Source organism: Astyanax mexicanus, chromosome 7 (assembly GCF_023375975.1).
Source record: "Astyanax mexicanus isolate ESR-SI-001 chromosome 7, AstMex3_surface, whole genome shotgun sequence".
In the NCBI taxonomy this organism is placed as follows: Eukaryota; Metazoa; Chordata; class Actinopteri; order Characiformes; family Acestrorhamphidae; genus Astyanax; species Astyanax mexicanus.
In genome coordinates, this window is record NC_064414.1 from 42,777,544 (window position 1) to 42,804,555 (window position 27,012).

A 27,012-nucleotide genomic window follows, 5' to 3' on the forward strand; every position below is an offset into this window, starting at 1 on the left:
AGTAGTAACATTATTATTATTATTATTATTAATAGTAGAATTAATAGTAGAATTAGTAGAATAGTAGAATTAGTAGTAGTAGCAATATTAGTAGTATGAGTACTAATAGTAGTAAAAAGAGTAGTAGTAATAGTTGTAGCAGTAACAGTAGTAGGAGTAGTAGTAGTAACATTATCATTATTAATAGTAAAATTAATAGTAGAATTAGTAGAATAGTAGAATTAGTAGAATAGTAGAATTAGTAGTAGTAGCAATAGTAGTAGTATGAGTACTAATAGTAGTAAAAAAGGAGTAGTAGTAGTAGTAGTAGTACGAGTAGTAGCAATAGTAATTGTATGTATTATTATTATTAATAGTAGAATTAATAGTAAAATTAGTAGAATAGTAGTAGTGTAAATGATGGTTACACTTATACAGCCTTTTCTAGAACCCACTGAAGCTTAACAATCAACACTTTACAAAAACCTTTACTCTCCTCCAGCCAGAGAGAAGCAGCAGTCAAATGTGCACACTGTACACTCAACACTCCACTCTAGACAGAGTGCCAATCCATTCCTGATTCAAGCTGTACACTAATACAATATATAACCCTATATTTAATGATATAATTCTGGATGTACACCTCATTTTACACTAACCTATATTAATCTGCTTTTTTACATGTTTGAGGTCAAATAAAGATTCACTAAAAGCCTTGAGGGGATATGTAATCCAAATATTTTGAGAAAGTGAACGCTGGCAGTTGTTAAATGTTTTATATGCTGCTTTAGAGGTGGACAGTGGAAGAGACAAACCTTGAGATCACAGCAGGTGTAGGGCACTCCGCAGGCCTGGGGTCCGGGCGCTGAGCAGTTGTGGTACATGTTCACATTCCAGTCTTTGTATTCCATGCCTCCACAACATTTAAACTAAGAGAGAAAAACACAGACACAAGACATTTTCATTTTATCTGAGGATAAACTTCTGTTTTAAGCTTCTGTAAAACATCACGGTGTTATAAGTGCCACTTTACTACAGCATTATCATTCAACAAACATTCAATATAAATACACTGCTCTTCAAACAGCACAACAATAACATGGATGTTGTGTATATTTCTAGATTTACCTTGTGTTAATATTTAACCTAGAAGACAAGGCATGATATATTAAAGGTGAAATGAACTATCTGTGCTACTTTGTATTCATTTATTGCATCAACAGCTTTCAGTGGGGAATGCATGAATAAATATTAGGCCCTGCTTCCTTTTCACACAGCAGCACAATTCATATGCCAGTCCCTCAGCTCACCTGAATGGCTCGGAATATTATTTCACACAATTACTATCAGGGACCACAGCTCTCTACCTAAAGCACACTTGTATATAAAATAGTAAAAAGGTAGCAGCAGCAGTAGTAATAGTAGTAGGAACAATTGAAGTAGTAATAGAAGAAATAATATATCAGTAACAGTAATAGCAGCAGTGCCTATAGCAGGGACAGAAGCAATAGCAGTAGCAGTATTGGTTGCAGAAGTAGTAAAATTAATAAAAGTGGTAGTACAAGTAGTTGTAGAAGTACAATCGTAATAGCAGTAATATTAAAAACAGTGGTTATTGGAGTAGTGGCAGTAGTAGCAGTTATAGTGGTAGTAGCAGCAGTAGTAGTAGTATTGATAGTGCTACCAGCAGTAGTAATAGTTGTATATGTTGTAGTGGTATATGTAGTAGTAGTAGTAGTAGTGGTATATGTGGTAATAGTGCTAGCAGTAATAGTAGCAGTAAAAATATAAGATAGCATCCATTGCAATAATAGCGGTAGCAGTAGCAGAAGTAATAGTAATTGTAGTAGCAGTAATAATAGTGGTAGAAGCAGCAGCAGCAGCATTAGTAGTAGTATTAGAAAATTGATAGTAGTAGTAATAGTGTTAGTAGTAGCAGTTGTAGTAGTAGTAGCAATAATATTGGTAGAAGCAGCAGAAGCAGTAGTAGCAACTGAAATAATAATAACAGTGGTAGCAGTAGTAGTATATGTGGTAGTAGTGGTAGCAGTAGTGCTATATGTGGTAGTAGTGTTAGCAGTAGTGGTATATATGGTAGTAGTGGTAGAAGTGGTAGCACTAGTAGTACATATGGTATAGTGGTAGAAGTGGTTCTATATGTGGTATTAGTGGTAGCAGTAGTTGTATATGTGGTAGTAGCGGTATATATGGTAGTAGTGTTAGCAGTAGTGGTATATGTGGTAGTAGTCGTAGCAGTAGTGGTATATATGGTATTAGTGGTAGAAGTGGTAGCAGTAGTGGTATATATGGTATAGTGGTAGAAGTGGTGCTATATGTGGTAGTAGTGGTAGCAGTAGTTTTATGTGGTAGTAGTAGTTGTATATGTGGTAGTAGTGGTAGCAGTAGTTGTATATGTGGTAGTAGTAGTTGTATATGTGGTAGTAGTGGTAGCAGTAGTTGTATATGTGGTAGTAGTAGTTGTATATGTGGTAGTAGTGGTAGCAGTAGTTGTATATGTGGTAGTAGTAGTTGTATATGTGGTAGTAGTGGTAGCAGTAGTTTTATATGTGGTAGTAGTAGTTGTATATGTGGTAGTAGTAGTTGTATATGTGGTAGTAGTGGTAGCAGTAGTTGTATATGTGGTAGTAGTAGTTGTATATGTGGTAGTAGTGGTAGCAGTAGTTTTATATGTGGTAGTAGTAGTTGTATATGTGGTAGTAGTGGTAGCAGTAGTTTTATATGTGGTAGTAGTGGTAGCAGTAGTTGTATATGTGGTAGTAGTAGTTGTATATGTGGTAGTAGTGGTAGCAGTAGTTTTATATGTGGTAGTAGTAGTTGTATATGTGGTAGTAGTGGTAGCAGTAGTTTTATATGTGGTAGTAGTAGTTGTATATGTGGTAGTAGTGGTAGCAGTAGTTTTATATGTGGTAGTAGTAGTAGCAGTAGTTGTATATGTGGTAGTAGTAGTTGTATATGTGGTAGTAGTGGTAGCAGTAGTTGTATATGTGGTAGTAGTGGTTGTATATGTGGTAGTAGTGGTAGTAGTTGTATATGTGGTAGTAGTGGTAGCAGTAGTTTTATATGTGGTAGTAGTAGTTGTATATGTGGTAGTAGTGGTAGCAGTAGTTTTATATGTGGTAGTAGTAGTTGTATATGTGGTAGTAGTGGTAGCAGTAGTTTTATATGTGGTAGTAGTAGTTGTATATGTGGTAGTAGTGGTAGCAGTAGTTTTATATGTGGTAGTAGTGGTAGCAGTAGTTGTATATGTGGTAGTAGTAGTTGTATATGTGGTAGTAGTGGTAGCAGTAGTTGTATATGTGGTAGTAGTGGTTGTATATGTGGTAGTAGTGGTAGCAGCAGTTGTATATGTGGTAGTAGTGGTAGCAGTAGTTGTATATGTGGTAGTAGTGGTTGTATATGTGGTAGTAGTGGTAGCAGTAGTTGTATTTGTGGTAGTAGTGGTTGTATATGTGGTAGTAGTGGTAGTAGTAGTTGTATATGTGGTAGTAGTGGTAGCAGTAATAGTACTGGTAGCAGTAATAATTGTATTAGAAGCAGCAGAATCACTACTCTTAGTAGCAGTAATAGAAATGTAGCAGTAATAGCATTTATACTATTACAAATACTACCATTGCTACCATTACTATTACTGCTACTAGCCGCATTAATAACAGTAATAGTATTAGCAGTGTGAGCAGTAATAGCAACAATAAAAATGCAAAATAAACACTGATGGTATCTTGCTGCTATTACAGCTCATTCACTATTAAAAGAAACACACCTGGATGAAACTGAACTATAATGTGTTCTGAAACTAAGTAAGCTTTGGTTAAACAGTTTAACAGAGCATTCTGAAAGCATGGTGCTGCAAACACCAAAAGCTCTCTGACAGAATACAAATTGCCATCCACTGCTACCCACAGCTGCACGCTTGCAAATTGATGTCAGGAAGTGAAGATCGTGTGATGCTTGGGGAGGATGATTTCCATTCAGATGCCTGGCAATCTTTTCAAAGCAGGTGAGCATCAAGTCACAGTTTTGCATGCTCTTAAAAAGGTTTACACATCCTTAAAATAAAATGAGTAATGTGTAGGTGGAGACCTCAATCGGTTTAACGATTAACCATATACCTAATGCTAGTAGGTAAGTTTGGAGTAAAAAACAAAATAAAAGAAAAACAAAAGAACACACAAGCTTGCTCTTAACCTTAGAAAGACAGATACAGATTGATGTCTTTTTCATGTATTCAGACACTACTAAACATCTGTCTGTCTAAAAAAGACCAACAATCTAAAATTGTTGCAAAGAACAACATTTATGAATGCACCTCAGAGTGAGTGACTGTTCGGCAGTCTAATGGCTTGGGGGAAGAAACTGTCTCTGAACTGTCCTGGTCTGGTCTTCCTGATTCTGTACCTCCCGCCAGTGAGCAGCTATGAGACCAGGCAGTGGCTTGATTCCTTTAAAATCCAACAATCTTCGCATAAATTGTGAACAACTAAAATGTTACAGCAATTAACATAACCACACAGATGCATATAAATGCAGGTGCTCTGAGCATTAGCGGAGGAGTTGCTGGGATTCAGTCAGTCAGTGTAGAAGCACAGAGTTTATTCAGCTGTTTATGAAAGCACCACAGAGTCATGCTGCTTCCAGAGAACATGCGCCTACTGAAACCATTTACAACCAACTGAGATACATATTCTGGCTGTTCCTTTCAGCCAGGTTTACTTCAATTTGCTCCCACTAAAAACTCACAAATAGACCATTTTATTAAAGCATTAGCAGCTGGGTCAAACATCTAAGGTGACAGGATATTCTATAGAGTCTGTACGCCCCAGTATGTGGTTAAGTGGTTGAAGAAAGTTTAAAAAAGCATATAAAAATTCACAGTCGTAACGAAAAGTTTTCAAAGAAATAATGTTTTGTTCGTTTTTTTTATTTGTATTTATTTGGCAAATTTGCCATTATACTGAAAAAAAATTGACACAACTTTACAAAATGTCCCATAAATGTGTTAAATTTTTTCCCCCAATATGGAGATTTAGGTCATTATGTTTTTGTATAATAAATGTACAGGTGTGTTCAGGAATGCATAGTAATATATCTCCAAAATGGCAACTTCACAGAAGAGGGGAAAACCTTTAAATGGTCAATTTAAATCAGTTTAAAATAGTTTATCTAAATACTTTTGGTAAAAGTTTATTGGTCCATGTGGCACTGTGGATCAAGGCATGTTAAAAATCACATTCCACGTTCAATGCAAGAGGATACAAACATAGTAAAAGTACCAATTCTAAAAAGACACTAGTTTCTGTCTCATGACATTGGCCTGTCAGTAGAGAACAGCACATATAACCATTTCTTTTTTTAAATATTTTTATTGTGGCTCATTATTATGTCACAGTTTCATGATGAATTGACCAATCAAATTGCTCCATTATAACTTGGAATAAACCCTTTTTTTTACATTTACTTCCATTGAAAGCTCAGTAATTTTTTTCTTCTCCTCCTTTTAAGTTGCCATTCTGAACATACTGAATCCAGACAGTCTGACACTAATATCTGTGTACAAAACCCATCCCTATAAACAATACTGTCTCACCTGTATTTGACAGACACTGCCTCTACCCCAGAGCCATGCAACTGAAACGCAATCAACGATGACATGCAAATCACCGCTGACATTTTAATATCCGGCATCACAAATGGAATTTTGGTGCTGCAGTGGTAATTTAGTGGGATGCATCAAATTGATTGAGCAAAAAGCAACAATACATTTAAGTTAAGTCGGCAAGAAAACATTGGGGCAATTTAGTACTATAGTAATATAGTTCTCCAAACACAAGCAACATCTAAACAGTTTTATTGTGTTGCAACCTAAACATATTGATCCTAACCCAGGCAGATCTAATTGGAAAAAGATTAATTGTGTTTAATTAAACTGTATGTTGGCCTAATGCAACAACATGGTAGGTTTAGTAACAAATACGCAGCAGTTATGTCAGTATTGGAGGAAATATTTTCTAATGTATAGCACAATAAGTCTCACATAGCTACTTAATTAAAATCTTTTTTTTTTAAGTTGTTTAGATTAAGTTAAAATTGCTTCATAATGTTGCTTTAGGTTTATTGTAACTTAAGCCATGTAACAGTATAGTCTGTGCTGCACAGTGTAAAATAACACTGAATGAAAACATGTTGAAACATTAAGCAGCAATTGTATTATTAATTAGTGTTACTGAAGATGTCCTTGGATTTATTTTTGTTTGTAGAAGATAACGTGAAGACGTTTCTTTTTTTTTTTAAGTCTGTACTTTTTTTGTACAGCTCACCTGATCCCCTGCCACGGGTTAAAACAATGGAGATTTAAACAGAATTAATGAAACACTTTCTTGTTCAGTACTTCCCGTGCCGGTCTGAAAATATCAGCAGGGCGATCCTCTGACACAAAGGTCATATTAGCAAGTAAAATGACTTTTTAATAACAATATCAATGATATCATCCTTTGCCTGCATTTTGTCTGTGCCATTTTCTTAATACAAAAAAAAGGTATAAATCAGGGCATGTGGCCTTCTCTTATCTACACATTTATATTATTAAATGTTTTCCAGTTAACCAACAACGTATGGCCTTTATTTCAATAACAGTTTAAGGTTATCTTTGCAATGAATTTATTTAGAGAATTGGAGCACAAATGTAGTTCTTACCTTTCTTTGAATAAAGTCCATGATGTTTTTGAAATCTAGATCATCATAGTAGTTCTCCATGCCTTTCCGAACATTTTTGTTCAAAAGATCCACAGTCTGTAAAAGAACAAAAAAGAGCTGAACCAAATCTTCTGTATTTTTAAAGACTACAAAGTGATAATTTGACTGCATTTTGGAGGAAGATATAAAAAAATGGTGAAATTAATGTTGTTTTTTTACAAACTTGAGCCTGAAATCATAAAACCTTTAAAACCATCCAAAAGACGTTCCAGACATCAGTATATTCACCATCACTGTTTGGAAGCTATAGAGGCCCTTCATGTGTTTTCAGTAGACGAGTCATTCACACACCTCACCAAGAACTCACCAAGCGTCAGTGTTCACACACTCATTATTTACATGTACACAGAGCTGGAAGAGACAGATGACACGGGATGTGCCATTCAAGACTCATCAATATTTTAGTGCTACAGTCTGTGCTGATGATTTCTACAGTGTGTTTGTTAAGTCTATGAGGTCAGTGACAAGAGTGACAATATTTTGTGGTTATTAAGATACATATTATCTCAAGGTGAAACTTTCTAAATGACATTCATTATATTAGGGGTGCTGTATATATGTATGTCTGTATTTTGACACCATGATAGTTAATATGTCTGGAACCTGTTCTGATTGTTTTCTATATAAAATGTTTCTGTATAATTATGTTTAAATATGTGCAGAACCTGTGCTAAATGTACCAAGGCAAATTATTCCAAACTATTTGTCTTTGCTACAAAAGTGTTTTTGCCTGTAAAGCACTACATATTAGAACAGCTGCAGATAATCATGAATACAGTAAGAAGTTAAAAGGTAAGAAATAATTTATCATTTAGATTAAAGTATTTAGATTTTTTGATGTATATGTTCATTTTCATTACCTGTTCACCTGATTTAACATCATAAAACACTGATTTACCAAACTATAAATAATAATACACTCCCATGAGGAGATATTTAGAGATATTTTATGAACTCATTGATGCAAAATCTCTTTTTTTTGCATGAATATTATTAGTATTTTTTTCTAAAAGTAGTGTTTTACTGAGCTAATAATTGTGATTATTGCGCTATTTATTGTAAATTTCACAGGTGCCTTAAATGTGCACTGATGTACACTGAATCTAGGAACTGTTCACCTAAAACAAATCTTGGTTATGGACAGTACAACCCAAAATGTTAAGAAGAACTAGTATAATATTCAATTACATTACTAATATTGACTAGTTAATATGCAGCTCTGTAAAAAATTAAGACACCACTTCAGTTTTTGAATCTGAATTTCTCAGATTTTGCTATTTATAAATTTATGTTTGATTAAAATGAACATTGTTTTATTCTATAAACTACGGACAACATTTCTCCCAAATTTCAAATATAAATATTGTCACTTAGAGCATTTATTTGCTAAAATAAAAAAAAAAGATGACCTCAAACAATGCAAAGAAAACAAGTTAATAAAAATAAAGATTTAGGATGTCAGAAATCAATTTGGTGGAATAACCCTGTTTTTTATCCCAGTTTTCATGCATCTTGGCATGTTCTACTCCACCATTCTTACATACTGCTTTTGGATAACTTTATGCCACTCCTGCTGCAAAAATTCAAGCAGTTCAGCTTGGTTTGATGGCTTGTGATCATACATCTTCCTCTTAATTATATTTGGTCAAATCAAAGAAACTTATCTTTTTTAAGTGGTCTCTTATTTTGGTATACTATGGTATACATTACAATTATTGTGTTTTCTGGTAGTAATAGAGCTCAAAATGATCTTGAACATGGATATTCTCAGTATTCTGTTAGATGTTCTGGATAAGAACATCTGCTAAATTCCATAATTGTAAATGTAGACATGAACTCCACATATATAGAGAGAACCATGTACCTGGTTCCTGAATGCCAGAGCAAGAATTCCGCCCAGCAGCTCCAGGATGAGACAGAGAGCCAGTGTGTAGAGAAACTGCAAAGCCAGAAACAGCAGAATGTGATTACACAAATCATAATCTACATTATTTAACAAAAAGAGCTGTCATCCAGACTCCTAAACCTCATGTAAGAAGTCATGTCAGCCCTCCTCTGAGGCAGCTCTGTGTGTGTGTGTGTGTGTGTGTGTGTGTGTGTGTGCAGTGATGAGTATCTGATAGGGAAGATTACAGACCTACTGACAGTAACAGATGTTTACCTGACACAGTAAAGTGTTATAAAGTCACTGAGGTGTGTGCTGAAGAAAGGTGCAATAACTATAAAACAGCATAATTTAAATGAAGAAAACAGCAGACACAAAGCTTAAAGACAGTCAGACACAAGCTAAAAAAAATGACTCTTTCACAATTTTTTCCACTGAAGCACGGGTAGACAGCGTGCAAACAAAGCTTTAAGAATTTATTACTGTGAGTGGACTGTGCTTTCACTGTGCTTTGCCTGCATGAATCTGCTGCAGTAACAGCGGACTGGTGAAGCAGTAAATGTCTGCAGTAACAATAAACAGGTAACAGTTATAAACCATATAAAACACAGAGGGCATTTAAAGTAGACTACCCACAAAGTACTGGCACTGTGTATTAACAAGAACCTGGGATTATTATTAGTATAAAAACACACTTATTTTCATTTAATCAGAACAGTGGGATTTAATAAATTAGTACAACACTAATATTTATTGGGCAAAGTTAAAACACAGCACAAAATGAACAGCTTTCTGACATCAGTGTAAATAGATATTACTTACTTATTATTATATAAATATTATATAAATATATATTCATTTCTTATTATATAAATATTACTAAAAGATACTGTGTTTTAAAAAAATGTACAATCTATAATATAATCTATAATATTATTATCTATATCTCTAATATATTAAAAAAGGGTAAAATCTTGGATATATCAGTGACTTTTACATTACATTACATTACATTACATCTAGCAGACGCCTTTGTCCAAAGCAACTTACAATAGTGAAGTACAAAAGTATAATTTAAGGAAGCCTTAAAGATGCGCTTAGCGGGAATCGAACTCGGGTCGCAAGAATGGGAATCTTGCATAATACCACTACACCAGGGGTGACCAAACTTTTTTTGTTGGGGGCCAGAAGGAGAAATATATTTGAAGTCACGGGCCACACTCTGTAATAAAACAAATAATTAAATATACCACTTTAAATAATACTTTTTCCTGATTATTTCATTTACACACCATTTTTACTTGACTTACTATCTTTGACAGTGTTGTGTAAACTAAGATTTTTCAAATTGATGTTTAATTTCATGATGTCTCTTAATATTAAACTCGGCAGCTTTTAGACTCTTTGGCCCGTTTTTCTGCGCTACAACTGAACACTCTCTCCGCTTTTAGACTCTTTGGCCCGTTTCTGACACCTAGCGTTCAAACTTTGAATCTCACATTATAAAAACCTGCTTAACAGCGGGCCAACTTTCATTCTATTTTTAAAATACCTCGTGGGCCGCTCCAAAAAAGGAACCTGGCCGCAAATGGCCCGCGGGCCGTAGTTTGGACACCCCTGCTCTACACCATTAGCGCTGGAATTTCACAGTAAACTGTCAAACATCACTTTCTATTCACCCTAATAAGATATTTTCAGTGTTATTACAAATATTTTAGTGTTATTAATTTTGAAAGTTTTTTATATTTTGTATATGTGTGGGATAGATTAGGTGTTATTTTAAATATAGTGTAAATATATATAGAGTAAATATAGTGAGCACTGGATGTGTGCACAGCTACTCAAATACTTAAATTTCATGTTAGTATGCATATATATATAATTTTCTCCAAACTTTGAAAGTGCCTTTACAAGAGCAAAAAGCCAATTACACACTGTTGACTGAGGAGGAAGCGCTCCTGAGGAATCTGGCCATTTCCTCATGGGAAATGGTCTTCAGATTACTAATATTCTTAGAGTTGCGTGCTGCAACTGCCCTTTTTAAAATGCCACAATAGACTTTCTATGAGGTCAGACAACTGTGTCGACTGATTCAGAATGTTTCAGGTATTTATTTATTACTAAAAGTATCAATTTAATCCTGGAAAACTTTGTGTATGCTTTAGATCACTGAACCGTTAAAGGGCCACTAATGATCAAGTGTAAGATTCATCATAAAAGGAATGAAGTTTTCTCTGAGGATTTTCTGACAATTGACTAAATCCATTTAATGCTCTGCACACTGCAGGTTTCCAGGTCTCAAAGAATATTTTTTGTACACATTTTCAAATTCCTTAACTAACTTGATCATTACATTGCTATGTGGTTAACGATACTGTATAGTAGATTCTATATGACTAAACTGTTTATTTAACACTGGTGCATTTTATCATGTTGAGAATAAACTCTGTGCCTTAGTTTGATTTCTCCAACCTATAAATATCCTGTCAGAATTTCCAAGCACTCATGATGTGTGCTGATATGATTAGCCTAATAGGCCTCTAACTCAGCTCCCGTACTGAGATGCTAATGATACCAGTGATCTGGAAAAAACATCCCCACAGGTCTTTCATTTCTCACTGTCCCACAGTCAGCCCTTCAGATTCAACTGTGCTTCATTATATGCATCATTATACCCCTCCTCCTTATACTTCTCTTCAACTGCACTATTGAACATGACTTGAATCTATACTGCAGTAGGGCTGAAAGATAATGGCATATAATATGACATTTCAAAAGTGTGTTCTGATTTAAACATTTGCAAGGGGATGTGCAACATGGTGGTCATCCTCTGCTGTAATGATTGAGCTCAAAAACAGAACAATGACATAAAAAAACAAATAATAAAACCAAACAGTTGAAACCATAAATAATAATAATCCTTTCTTTTATTTTTAATTTTTTACTTGATTTAGGTATTCAGGTATAAATCAGTATGCAATCTTTATAGTTATAATATCTGCCAAGAAATAATTTAGTTATTTTAACAATAATCATTTCTGAGTAGATTAACTGTGTAGTGCTGTTTCAATGAGTCACAATGTTATGTAATAAAATATTCTGTTAATAGACTTATTTCTATTGTGGTGAGCTTTATCTGGACTGTCAAAAGAGTTTCTTTATCTCTAGGTTCAATAAATGAATGCAGTCATTTGTAACCCTTGCTGCTGGAAGTTACTTTTGAGTTTGTCTATTTTGTGGAATCATAAGTCTTAACACTGATAAGAATATCTAGGCACAGGTTGTTTAATCTGAACAAATCCACCAGACAAATCACTTACAAACGACATTAAAATAATTTACACACCGAAAACCCGGCTGCAGGAGAGCATGCAATGCTCCTCCTTTAGAAAAACTTCTAACGCTACAATCCCAGCAATCAAGTTACGTCACTCTCAAGCTGAGTGTGTATGTGTGTGTGTGTTTGTTTTGAGGTGTAATTTGATCTGTTCTGTTCTGTCACTGCAGCCCTTACTGATGTGTTCAGCACTGAAACTCATAATACAGTAATAGAAATACGATGAAACTGTGATGAATTATGCACTTGTTTGGTGGTGAAGGTGACTCTGTATAAATGCAGACTGCAGTTGTGAGAGATTGAGAGATTGAGAGAGATTGCAGTCAGGTGAAAACTCACCACTTTAAGGAGTGTCAGGTTGTCTCTGAGCGATGCCAGCACACCGATGAAGGAAACGATAAACATGATCAAACCCAGGATTATAAGTATGATGGCAGGGGCGAGGAAGATGCTATCCAGGGATTTGTAGCGCTGCCGTTCCACCTCTGCATAAATACCAATGGCTAAAATGAAGCCACCTATAAGCTGAAAAGACAAAAAAATTAACACAAGCAAAGATTTATTATGGGCAGAATAAAAAACATGTTCCCTAACGTCTAAATGCAAAAAAAAGAAAGAAAGTAAGAAAGAAAGAAAAACAAATAAGAAATAAAGAAATAATGTAAGTAATTAAAAAAAGAAAACAAGAAAGCACGAAAAAAAAGAAAGAAAGCAAAAAAGACAGAAAGAAAGAAAGAAAGAAGCAAGAATGAAAGTAGCAAGAAAGAAACAAAGAAACAAAAAAACAAAAAAGAATTAAAGAATAGAGATTGAAGACAGAAAATGAAACCAAAGAAAAATAAGGGAGAAAAAAACTAACAAAAATTAAGTAAAGAAATAATGTAAGAAGTGTAGCAAACAAGCAAGAAAACAAGAAAGGATAGAGATTGAAGACAGAAAATTAAACCAAACAAAAAAGGTGAGAAAAAGAAAAACAAAAATGAAGTAAAAAATAATAATGTAAAAAGTAAATCAAGCAAAAAAGGAATAAATAAATAAAGAAAGAAAGAAAGAAAGAAAGAAAGAAAGTAAATGTAATTTATGTCAAAGAACCTAAAGAAAGAAAGAAAGAAAAAATGATGGGAGGATGAAAATAAAGAAAGAGTAAAGGTTCTAACAGCAGTCTCAGTTTGGATGCAGGAATAACAGATCACGCAGACAGGCGCTGCAGCAGTGCCAGTGTGCAGATTTGTCCTCTTCAGTAGAGTAGTCTGACCTTCAGTTCTAATGGCCTCTGTGGTGGCACTAAGTGTGTGTTCCATTTAGTGGAATTCCGCATTAGGATCACACTGCGTTCACTCAGACTGCGGTTCACTCAGGGTAATGCACTGAGAACAACATCCTCAACAGATAGCTTTACATATCTATACTATAATAATCTACAATTACTGATGCAGTAGACTGTGAAAATTTACACTCAATTAAAGCAGGCCCGCCCCCACCGCACGCTGTCTCGCGTCAGAGCTGATCAAGAGTTGAGTCAGCGCCAAACACACAAAACCCGAGCAAACAGCAAAACAACAGTAATCAGCCCTTTAATCAGGTTTTTAAATGGCTTTTTAAAAGATAAATAGGAGGGTTTTTTTGGTTTTAAAAACCTGAATTCAGCTGTAACTGGAAATATCTGTGCAAAACTGTGCTGGACTGAGGTGCGATATTATTCATGTTTCGGGCTCGGGCAGAATGTGCACGGGCTAGGGCTGGGTCAGGTCGGATTTTTTGGGCCCGATCTAAGCTCTATTCTTTTTTGGTGAAGCTGTTATATAAATACCATTTAAACGGTCATTAGATTGTTGTTTTTGTCCATTATTTTGTTTTGTTTAGGCTATATGTACATATTTCCTTTGAGTGTGGCTTGGTTTGTTTAATTTCATCCCCAGACGCGTTTTTCAGTTTTTTCCAGTATTACAAGTTTTAGTAATTTTCTTTGGTTCTGTGGAGAATTTCGTTTTGTTTTTTTGAAATTCGTTAGATTATATTTTTGTCAACATTTTGGGTTCATTTTCGTTTGTTATTTTTCTAATAATAATAATAGTAAATGCATAATTGATTTCATTTTTTTGACGGGCAAATAATAAAAAGAAACGCATAGTTACTTTTACTGGTAACTAATTACTTTTATAGTGGAGTAACTCTGTTAGTAACTCAGTTACTTTTTTGGAGAAGTAACGAGTAACTATAACTAATTACTTTTTCAAAGTAACGTGCCCAACACTGCTCCTGACTTAAAATCACATGCTGCTAATTTGAATCAATCCATGACAGTCTTGCATGACTACCCACCAAGTTTCAATTCTGTCGATTGATTGCTGATGATGTTGAGAGCAGTGTCTGCAGATATCGATGAGTAAGTGAAGCTCCTCTGCTGTATAAACTGCTTTGAAGTCAACATTAATGTGTCTTTATCAGCATGACCCCCAAGTATTAAGGTCACACATGGTTGATATCAAACAGCTAATGTGCTGCTATATGCTACTGTTGGAACACTGAGAGCTAATGAAAATGCTTAATTGAGAAATCCAATCATTAGCAACATAATGGAGTGCGAGATAATTGCAACAAAAAACCCTCTCTAATCAAAAGCTTAAACGAGCCTGCGAGCCTGGGTTTTATACGACATCCACCAGGCTACTGCAATTACTCATAGCAGCGGTCTTCACTTCTGCTCTGCTCTAGGTCATTATTGCTAATTATACACTGACAATCCATGGAAACTAAAGGCCTGCAGGATGTGTGTGTGTGGAACCCCTTGCACTAAAAGTGCAGGAAATTTCTTTCAGGATCGCTTGCCTGTTCTTATGGACAATTCTTGCAGATGCATCCGGTCACAATCATCATCACTCACTGCATTGCTATACACTTTTGGTGTCCTTTTATCACGTATTACTAATACACGTCACCATGTGTCAAAGAGAACATGGATCAAGAAAAGTTAAATCCTTGCCCCAATGAAAAATTTATATACTGCTGTTCCATGAGTTGGTTTTAGGAAAATAAAACATTCTAAGGAAATGAAAAAAAAAAAAAAGCATTTTTGATTATTTTTTATACAATATAAGAGAGTATATCCATTGGTCAGTCATGGCTTTCTAAAATGGAGTGCAGTAAGTTACTGGAGACAGACCTGTCAGGGGAATAAGAGTTTATCCTTTAATTCTCTGAAAAGCCTGTGGGTGTGAAAAGTTGAAAGAATCAGCTTGAGTTATGGCCATGCTGAACATCTGCGTGCTTCACAAACACATTTTGATATGATTTGAGGTTATTTCTGCTTGTGTTTTCCTAAAGGAAATTGGGTAAATAATAGACTATGGTCTAGTACATTTCCTGTCGCTGCAGGGCAATTACTTATCTCCATTTTTCATGGTGGTTTTGTTTGTTTTCCCACCGTGATTGGTAATAAAGGTGGGTAAAACTGATGATATTTTCATTCTTACAGTGCTTCAGAGTTTGCACTATAAACACATAGAAAAAGCTGCGATACTGCTGTCATTCTACAGACTGTGCTCACATGACCTCAACTTGGCTGGAAGCAGAGCGAGGTAGAGATCCACAATTAGTGCACGGGGTTACTGATGATAAGGTTGTGGGTTCGGTACCCAGCTTGGCCAGCTGCCACTGTTGGGCCCCTGAACAAAGCTTACCACCCTGACATGTGTGCTCACTATACCTCACTGTATATGTGTGTGTTCACTGCACAGATGAGTCCAAGGTGCAGAGCACATTCCATCTGTATCCAACACAAGTATGGTAAATATTGTTATCTTTGTTTTTGTGTCTGAAACTGTGCTCTATTCACTATTTTCTAACTATGAAAATCCAGATCACTATATAGAGAGCACTATTCTAAAGTTCCGAATTCATTCTGGACATGTTGTTACATATGCAAGTTCATTGCCAGGAGATAGCAGACTCAACAAACGGAATGTCACCTTTCAAGCAAACAATGCAATGTTTTATGGCCGTTCTATGACCACTATGGTACATGATTTGTACGCTACATATTATAGTGCATTGGGGAATAGTTTCAGAGCACTGAAAATTTGACCCTAAATTTTCAGACACCACTTAAAAATGGACAAGGTGGTGCATTATGCAGTGAACTGTGTGCAGTTTATTATTTAAAGGAATACAATCTTGGCACTACAAATTAGGACACCATTACAGAATGGCAGACTTCCAAAGTCTGTAATAGAAATAATAGAAATGTGGAACTATATATAGTATTTGGACACCAATACACAATGGCAGAAACAGTGCACTAAATAATAAAAATGGTGCAGTTTATTATTCTAAGTAATACAAACTTGGCACTATGTAATAGGACACCATTACACAATGGCGGAATCCCAAAGTAATGCATTATTGTATTGACTAGGTTAGTTTATTATTCAAAATAAGTTTGATAAGGAATACTGAGGAAACCACCACAGATCATGAACTAAATAGACATTTTAATCACTTTCACAAGCTGTGATACCTGCTATGCAAGATGCCCAAACTTCTGCTTTCACCTTTTAAGTTACATAAACAGTCCTGAAGCTTAAAATACTATCTATATCATAATATCATTTAGATATAAGGTCATGTTTTACATTACATTACATTTGGCAGACACTTTTGTTCAAAACGACATAGAAAAATGTAATGTAATGATGTACATTTAGTAATAGAAGTTCAAGGTAAAAAAAAAAAAATAATAAAAAAAAATTTAGACCGGGCCTAAAGGAGATGAAAGGGTAATAGTGGGATAGAGGAGAAAAGGAGGGGAAGAATAAAAGAATTGGGGTTAGAAATAGTTCGTTTGTTAGAGGTGTTAGAAGAGTAAGTGCTGTTTGAAGAGCTCTGTCCTCAGGAGTTTATTAAAGATGGCAAAAGATTCTCCTGATCTGGTAGTGGAAGGTAGTTTGTTCCACCATTGGGGAACTCTGTATGAGAACAGTCTGGATTGCTTTGTGTGAATGTTTGTTAAAGCTAGGTGATGTTCATTGGAGAAGCGCAGCAGCCGGGCGGTGGCGTAAGCCTTCAGGAGTGATCAGTGCAGGTAGGAAGGAGCCTGTTCTGTCATCACCTTGTAGGCGATTGTAAGAGCTTTGAATTCAATATGAGCAGTAACTGGTAGCCAATGGAGCTCAGTGAGCAGTGGGGTGACATGAGCCCGTTTTGGCTGGTTGTAGACCAGACGTGCTGCTGCATTCTGAATCATCTGAAGTGGTTTTATTACACATGCCAAGAGGCCAGTTAGTAGGGCATTGCAGTAGTCGAGGCATGAGATGACCACTGCTTTTACCAAAAATTGTGTGGCCTGTTGCGTCAGAAATAGTTGAATTTTTCTGATGTTATACAGCACAAAGAGGCAGGATCGAGCAGCTGAGGCCACATGGTGTGTGAAGGAGAGCTGGTCATCAACCAAAATACTCAGGTTACTAGCAACCTTTGTTGGGGAGAGTGAGAGTGAGTCGATGGTTATGGTGAAGTTGTGTTGGATGGTTTTGCTGGTATAACCAGAAGTTCAGTCTTTACATACTATATCAATTAAAAGTAATTCAATGTTTGGCCAGGGTTGCCCAAATGTTAATTTTTTGACTTTTAGAAAAAGATACACACTTCAGAACTGTTGTCTAGGCTGAACTAAGACTCTAGAAAAATCTAAGCTTTTGCCCAACCTAAGAGTCCTGTGTTTTCCTAACAGGCTGATAAGCATCTCCAGTGTATCTCCCACTTAAAGCTCCTTAAAGGCACAGTTGAAAACTATTTCCATTAACATCAGATAATTAGATAATAAGTTGTTTCAAGCTGAACCATACAAAACACAGAGACAGCTGGCATGACTGTACGCCAATTGTGGCTTTTACCCAAGCCAAGAGAGAGCACATTCATCAGGAGTGATAACAGTGAGTTCCCAGCACTCTGCCTAGATTGGTAGAAGAGCAGTACAAAGCCACCCAGGCACAATAATTCAGCTCAGCACAAAGACTGTTGTATCTGCACATGCCATGTGTGTTAGTAAATGATGGAGGAGGCACTGGGAAAAACGTCATCGCTCAAATGAAATGGAAGCCCGTTGATGCAATGCAGAGAGCAGGAATCCTCTGTCTGTGTCCCATGAGCTGGCTTTAATAGTGGCACAATGGGCTGAGGCCGCCGTGAGGCCCACAGTTTACGTTCCCAACATGACATGCCGAGGCATGTGCAGACCTCCTCTTCAAAACTAAGAGGACTGCAAAACTGTGCCTGTGCCGTTCATGCCATTAGCAAGCTAGTGCCTTTCTGTGTGGCCATGGCATAAGTTTACTTACAACCTATCGTGAAAATTCCTACCTAAGTACCCAAGTGTCGCTAATGCAGTGCTAATTCTCTAAGACACGAGTGCTAACAAAGACAATAACTTAATACACTGTTAAATTACTTTACTAGGTGTTTACTTTGTGTTATTTTAAGCTAACATTAGCCTTGTGGAAAGAAGTTGTTTTAATTGGCTAAACCATTAGTTGATCTTTAATGTTTTCTTTAATGTAGCATTTAGCTACTTTAGCCATTGGATACTCAAAAAATAACAAATGAAAGAGTACCATTGAGTTCCAATATGTCCACTATGTCAGAAGTAGGAGCTTGGGATAACCCATTTACTGGTGTTTTCTGGCAAATCTAATCAAAATATGTCACACTATTTATGTTCCAGGTTATCATTATTAGCATTTCCTCAGTTTTACACTGTTAGCAATTAGCAAAAAAATGCTGTATTTTGCGCATCCAAATACCATTACAATATTTACACAGATAAAATTTAGACAGTACTGTGCATGTATGAATGATTTAAAGAGAAACAAACAGACAGAAATGCTAAAAAAAAGTACAATATATAACACTAGCTACTGCTTTTTAATACTGTTGACATATGATGCAGCCTTTTTAGACTATAAACTCAAAGTTACTAAGACTCTCCCAACTTTTTAACAAAGCAAATTAGACTTATGGGTTCATTCTGGTAGAAATTTCCTACTTGTAACTTAGAAATTCATTCAACATCCAAGTTTAAATGTTACACAGCACACAGCATTACATAACAAGAGACTTTCTCAGAGAAGCACAGGAGAGGCATTTCAAATGTAAAGCACTTCACATTTAAAAGTACTCTATAAATAAATTGTTTGCTAAGATTCTCTTTATAAATAGGAATTCTGACGTTTGGGGATTTTTTAGTTTTAATTTCCTACTTGTTATTCCGAAATTCTGATATCCCAGTTCAAATGGAAGGCAGGTTTACCCCAAAACAACAAACTTGCAAAAGGACACAGTACTTGTTTAGCTTAGAATGTAGCCACGTTAATAAACCTGAAAGTGGAGTTTTCTTTTATCTTAATTAAAGATTAGAAAGAAGATTTATGCAAATCTTACATGTTTTCTTACTCCACAATTACTAAGATTAATAAGTATTTTTTTTTGTTTTGTTTCAATTTGTTTACATTTACATGATTTAGATATATTACTTAGGCAGACCAATTAGATACATTACACACATTATATATATGTCATTCAGAAATATATTACATCTAGAAAAAATGTATATTAGACACACATATCTGCATTCTTATTTACCTGTTAAAATATTAAAAACTCATATGGACTGAACTGTATGGAAACAGAGCCAGATAGAAGGTATTAAAGTACTAGATGCTTTGCTGAGACACAGCTACAAAATCATAAAAAAGCTTAGGGGTCGTGACACTGATTTGAATTTGCTCTTTACCAAAGTGTAACCTTATATTCACAGAGCTTCAAAATGTTTCAGACTGCACACAGATAAGAAAATAAAGCCTTAAAAACAAACACATTTGAAGTCAGTAATGTGTTTACAGAGAAAAGGCATAAAACATAAAAACACCTATAAGTAAAAAGCCATGGTCTGATACCATTTTTCTGCCTTATATTACTATTAAAAGTAAGGCTAGACAACACTGCCATAAAACCTGACTATGGGGTCAAAATAGGATCAAAAGTTTTGAGAACCAAAAGTATAATCCATAACCACAAAATTTAAATGTGAATATTAAGGATATCTATTATTGATATAAAAAAATTTAAAATCATGTCTGTAATAAGAATATTTATTATTGAATTATTTTGTGTTTAGATTCATAAGAAATCTGTTTGCGCTTTCAGTATTGTTTTGATCAGTTGTGCTTCTCTCAACTGCGCTTTAATAAAAGTCCTTTTGTTCTCAAATTTAAATTTTGTGCTTATTAAAATCTTTGACCCTATTTTGATGCCATAAAGTACCTTCTTAAAACAATGGCTCAGGCAACAGAAAATATATTTATTTGAGAACTTTCTGTGAAGTAGCTTTAGACATCTTGTTCTCATCCCAACCACTGTGAACAATTCTGACTTTGTAAATTTCTCTAGAAGAGTTTCACATCACTTTTCCTTAAGTAAAACTGGAATAATGTCTTTCTCTGACCTCTAACTGTATTGTGCTAATGTATTACACATCTCTCACATACTGTAACTCAACAGATAAAAGAGTAGAATATGATGTTTACAGGGTCTTTTGATGACTGTGTGATTTAGGTCAGACCCAATGAGTCTGAAAGCATGCTTCTTTTGTAGGCATGCTTCTTTTTTGCACATTTGTGCAGTTACTGTTCTGTGTTAACCTCTAGTTAAAGAGGATGTCATCATGCTGCATCTACACATATCAGGTTTTACACAGGAGGCTGAACACTCTGGGTGGTCTTAAAGTCTTAACTTCTTCCTTCTCTATATACTATACATTGGCATGCCAAAAGTTATGAGACAGGAATGAGTTATTGTGTCTCATGACTTTTTTCATGTCACATGGAAGCTAAAGAAGCTAAAGAACACTGCTCTTCATGCAGGTGATGCATGTGGAGCCTCTCACACTGAATGTGTATGTGATTTGAGTCGCTTGTTTGTTCACATGGATATTTCTGGTCACGATTATCCCCCACTGCACCATCCATGGTGAGTGGTGATGTCTTCATCTACATATTCCCAGTACACACATGACACCGTGGATCGAGGAATGTTAAATTCATGCACACCTTTCATATCGCTGTATCGCTTTGCCAACTTACCTCACAAGATAACACTTCACAACTTATACAGCTGTGGGTCTACCCAAGCCTTTCCTGAGGTAACACATCACAGTCAATTTACATGCTGCTCTCTGATGACATTTGGCACATTAGTGCACTTTCTGCATATTTCTCAGAACATATATGAAAAACCCATGTTGCCCTAAACCCTAAATCAAATTGTTGACTTTTTAATACACAATTTCTGTGTTTCCCTAAGTACTAACGATGGCCAAGTAAGCAGTTCAATAAGGGCGATAGGTCAGAAACAAAACAAAATCAATGATTGTGAGCGAATGAGCTACTGAGCTCTGAGTTTCCCCTTCTGAAGTCTCCATTGCTCCACCAGCCGATCGCGTTCAGTAAAACTGAGCCGGATCCTCTTTTAGAGGCTGTTCATGTGACCAGACACCCCAGTTTTTAGAATGAATATATTAGGCTTAGCAGATAGGGTCGTTCCAGCACACTGGTACCATTAAACACAATATTCCGTCCCTTCTACACTCAGAAAAGCTTCTGCTTACAGTTTAGAAACTGAATAATTCAGACTGCCACTTTAAGATAGTAAGTAATGCCTCTTTATTGCCTCTCTGAGATAGCAGATCATTTTAAACCAGGGGTGTCCAAACTTTTTTTGTTGGGGGCCAGAAGGAGAAATATATTTGAAGTCACGGGCCACACTAACAAATGATGAAATATACCACTTTAAATAATACTTTTTCCTGATTGTTTCATTTACACACCATTTTCCTTGACTTACTATCTTTATCTTTGACAGTGTTGTGTAAACTAAGATTTTTCAAATTGATGTTTAATTTCATGATGTCTCTTAATAGTAAACTCCTTAATTACGGCAACTTTTAGACTTTGGCCTGTTTTTCTGCGCTAGAAATGCGCACCCTCTCCACTTTTAGACTCTTTTACACCGTTTTTCTGCGCTAGAAATGCGCACTCTCTCTGCTTTTAGACTCTTTTACTCCGTTTTCTGCACTAGAAATGCGCACTCTCTCCGCTTTTAGACTCTTTACTCCGTTTTTCTGCGCTAGAAATGCGCACCCTCTCCACTTTTAGACTCTTTTACACCGTTTTTCTGCGCTAGAAATGCGCACTCTCTCCGCTTTTAGACTCTTTTACTCCGTTTTCTGCACTAGAAATGCGCACCCTCTCCGCTTTTAGACTCTTTTACTCCGTTTTTCTGCGCTAGAAACGCGCACTGTCTCCGCTTTTAGATTCTTTTGCCCCGTTTTTCTGCGCTAGAAATGCGCACCCTCTCCTCTCTTAGACTCTTTGGCCCGTTTCTGACACCTAGCGTTCAAAGTTTGAATCTCACATTATAAAAACCTGCTTAACAGCGGGCCAAATTTCATTTTATTTCTAAAATACCTTGCCGTAGTTTGGACACCCCTGTTTTAAACAGAGGCAACGCAAATTGGATTTTCTAAATTTGGGAGAATCTCACAAACACCAAGTTCAGAAACCAAGATAAATACACCCCACATCAATAATAAGAATTTCTATCCATTTTGTTTCATTAAGCCATGCACACAATCAGTACTGTCTAATGTATTGTTTTCTAAATTGTTTGGATGTGCTGCTAAATGTGTTATTGGCTAGTATTGTACAACAATGCTAATCTGCGACGAAGCTAACAATAATAAACAGATAAATAAAAAGTGGAACATATTTTGGTTAGATTTGCCAATAAATTTCACTATAGGATACCTGTTGTGGTAAACCGAAAAGTCTTTAGCTCCATTCCCAGCTCTGACCTCTGAGGTAAGTGGGATGCAGCCTGAATCCTGCCTCTTGGGAATTCAACAATATGCTGTTTTATTCAAATTATTCTGCATTTATTTAAACACCCATTTTAATACTGAACCTCAAAGTCATTCCATGTTTCTTAGTAGATCTTAGTCGAATTGTCACTCTATCATCTTCTCTATTTAACCAAATAATAAAATGCAACATCACTTTCTTTCCTGCAGTTCATTATTCGAGCAACATGACCCTGTTCACAGGCCAGTCCTAAGAGTCCCTAAGCAAGTCTGGAGTGTGTGAACTCTCCAGTCTCTCTTCAGTTGACATAATAAAGCCATTTACTTTTGTACATGACCAAAGTGAAGATGAGGTTCTTTAGCAGAAGAGGCATATTTTATTTGACCTCTAACATATATCAGAAGTTATAAATCTGCAAAGAAACAGACTAGCATATTTTAATTACCTGGCTTGTATCTATAGCTATACCTATAATTAGGGATGGACAATAGAAGAATATTTTATTGTATCATAATTAATGTAGTTATTGTAATGTCTAAATAAGACTGATCTACTGCAAGTTATCCAAAGGCAGTGTGTAAGACTGGTGGAGGAGAACATGCCAAGATGCAAAGATGCATGAAAACTATGATTAAAAACCAGGGTTATTCCACCAAATATTGATTTCTGATCTCTTAAAACTTTATGAACATGAACTTGTTTTTATTGCATTATTTGAGTTTAAAAGCTCTGTATCTTTTTTATTTCAGTAATTTCTCATTTTCTGCAAATAAATGCTCTAAATCACAATATGTGTGACTACATGTGTTTTTGAAAATCGGTATAGTATTGCAAAATAAAATACTGTGATACTTTGATAAATTAACACACACCTACTGCATGCTTCATTACAGAGAGTGTAATACGTGTGGTTTAACATTATAAAGTGCAGCAAATATTAAATAAAAATCAATACAAAGAACAAAATATTATTTATATACCATTTTTTAAAAGCATGCTACTGCTGGTGAATTCTGTCTGTGTGACAAAAGTTTGTGATAAATATTGAAATCCATGAAACCGTATTTAAACATTGTAATTTATAATTTTACTATATACTACTACTCCTTCTTCTTGCTATACAATAAGAAAGATAAGCAGAGAATAGCTGTAAGATTATTACTTAAACTAGAACAATTTATATTTCTATTCACTGTTACACAGCCGTTTTTATGTTTAAATATTAAGGGTCACAAACAGTAAACAGATACTGCTGAGAAGTGTCATCATTGCTGAGCTTTCCCATAAGGCCTCACTTGGCAAGCTGTGTCACATAACTATCATAACATGCTGTGCCTTCTGGGACGTGGCATCAACTGGAATAAGCTAACTGTTTATGTAAATTAGTCAGTTCTCTTAAATGGCCTTAAACACTGTGTACACAGGTTATTTCCAACTCTGCATAATTAAACCAAATCAAGAATAATTGAGTGTGAATCTGTAAATGGAAATAAAGAGTTAAATGTAAATTAAGGGAAGAACTGCTGGGTTAAAATACAGTGCCTTTTGGTGCTCAAAATGAAAAAAAAAAAGAATAAAAACTTCAGACCACACTTGCATGCATTAGTTCATCCGGTCATGGTATGGGTGTGCCCATCCTGTCAAAGAAAGTGTGGGCAATCTGAGCAAAAACTGGCATTTAATAAAACATGGTTGAATTAGATACTGTTGCAAACCTTTTGAACTGTTCACCATGACCTTGTTCTGTTTCAAGGACACGTTTCGATTTTTTAAAATAATTTTAATTTCCAAGTTTCCAATTTGACCTATGTCTTCAATAACTTGAAAATAAAACAGCATGAAGGTTGTGATCTCACTCATGTCTAGGAGTGACATGTCACAGGGCATCTCACGATATGATATTATCATGATACTCTTTTTATAGGTTTTTATAGGTTTCAGTTTCACAGAATTCTTCACCACAGGTTTACCCTATTCACCAGATTAGCATCACCACAAGGAGTAAAGAAGCAGTAACTTTAGCAAGGAAAATTAGCGGGAGAGTCTTAGGGAGTTCAGAGAGCTTATGTGTAAATAAACATATTGATATTTTACGCCTCAGATCAATAATGTTTCACAAACAAAAACAGTACAATAAGATATATCGCAATATTGAGATTTTGTTCCACTCCTTCTGATGTTTAAATTGCTTACTATTTTTACAACTATAGATAAATGCACAACTGCAATTATTAAATTATATTACAAAAAAACTCTTTACAAATTAACATATTTTAAAAGGTTAAAAAAAAGATTTAACCTCCCTCACATGCCACACCTAAAAAAAGTGTATAAAATATACTAAACATAATTTAAAGTGAAGGTTAACACATTTTCCTTTATATTTGTAATTAATCAATCAACCTTTATTTTCTACTTAAAATACATTGAGGAAACGCCTCTTTTTCAGTTCAGCAGAGCGTTTACAACTTAATAGAACTAAAAAAATAATAATGTACTTAGAACTAAAAAATGAGGTTTTAAATCAGGTAAAACTAAAATATGGAGCTTCATAAACAAAACAATAAAAAAGGAAAATGGCAAAAGCACTAAAAAACTAACAATTAAGAGTAAAAAATAAAAAAATATTGAAAACTAAACAAATAAGTAGCTAAAAACAGCACCAAGATTGTAAAGAAATAAAAAAGGTGAAAATAAAATAAAAAAGGTAAAGTGTGTAAAGGTAAAACAGAATGAAATAAATAGTCTGTTCATTCAGGGTAAACCTTGAAAATGTATGTACAATACTGTGTATTGTACAGTGATACACAGTGTTTGTATTTTATTTTAAGAGCTATGCTGTAACCACACATCATGACACACTGATATTAACCCTTTCAGACTTTGCGTAAATTACAATAAACCTCATATGGTTTCTTTTTTCTAATGTTTTGTTGCAAAGAACATCAATTGTTGTCCAGCAGAATAGATCATAACCCAGCCAATGAAACAGAAGCTTAGCCCCGCCCACTGCACTGGGGAAAACAAATCAGCAACTCAGACATTATATAGTCAGCACTATATAACAAAAGAGGCAAAGTAATACAAGCTAGTTTTTACTAATTCTTTGTGAGTTATAACAATTTCTATCATGTTTAGAAAAAATGTTAATTACATTTATTTAATATAGAATTAATATTAGGGTTGTAATATTTGGAATGTTGTGTTCATTGCAGACAGAAAACTTTATATATATTTTATATATATATTTTCCATAACTGGGACATAATTCAGGTCTGAAAGGGTTAACCCTGCTGTGTTTTCAGTCCACATGTGGGCGAGTCTGATGACGCTGTAGAAACACACTCTTTAGGGTGTGGTCACAGACTCTAATACAGGTAAAACATTAATATGACAATATCAATAATAAAACGATAAATAAAAGATCCTGGGGTTACAGCTAAAGCACCAGTACAGTCCTCACACCTGGGACTTTATATATATCCCATAATAACACAGAAAAACTCTGCTCTGCTACTCTGCTCCTACACTCCAGCAGCAGCAGACCCAGCAGAGCTTCAGCTCCTCAGACTGAGCCTGATATAAAATCGAGAACTCACCCAGAACACGGTGGCGTAAACCACCAACAGAACCTTCAGGAGGACATAAGAGAACCTCGCGCAGTACCGAACATCATCAGCCATGCTCTAATCCTCTCCTCTGCGCTGCAGGTACTTCACTTTCTCAGGTCCTTCCTGGTCCGTGTTGTTCACCTGTGTGCTCGCTACTGAATAACGCCCGCCTCCCTCCCTGAGTGCTCCCATTCGCTGCAGACAGTTTAATTGATGGGGATCTGCTCCAATGAGCGCACGGGACTTGCAGCCCGTTCACTCTGCATTAAATAAAACCTGTGGTTCAGTATCAACATAACCTGCATAAATAACACTGTGTAACATTTACATTTATACATACCTTTATCAAGATTTACTATAAATAAAGACATTATTACAAATATAGAGGAATGTCAACCTTCTCTTTCAATGACTTTTCCTACATTTTCTACAGTATATTTGATGTGTCTGTGTTTTAGCAATGCATGTTTGCAGTGCAATAAATGCAGTTTAATAGTTATTTTATTATTTGATTAAATA

General features: G+C 35.4%; 1 protein-coding gene across 1 annotated transcript in view; it reads right to left on the reverse strand.

Annotated features, from left to right (window-relative positions):
* The window catches only part of tspan15 (tetraspanin 15), a 47,206-nt gene extending 20,555 nt beyond the window's left edge, over positions 1-26,651 (reverse strand). Inside the window, exons 1-5 of the mRNA XM_007240835.4 lie at positions 26,482-26,651; positions 12,312-12,497; positions 8,615-8,689; positions 6,691-6,786; positions 795-908 (exon numbers count right to left, since the gene is read on the reverse strand). Of these exons, the coding sequence (XP_007240897.2) occupies positions 795-908; positions 6,691-6,786; positions 8,615-8,689; positions 12,312-12,497; positions 26,482-26,565 (555 nt within the window). The 5' untranslated portion in view covers positions 26,566-26,651. The remainder of the gene's footprint in view (positions 1-794; positions 909-6,690; positions 6,787-8,614; positions 8,690-12,311; positions 12,498-26,481) is intronic.
* Positions 26,652-27,012: the final 361 nt, after the last annotated feature.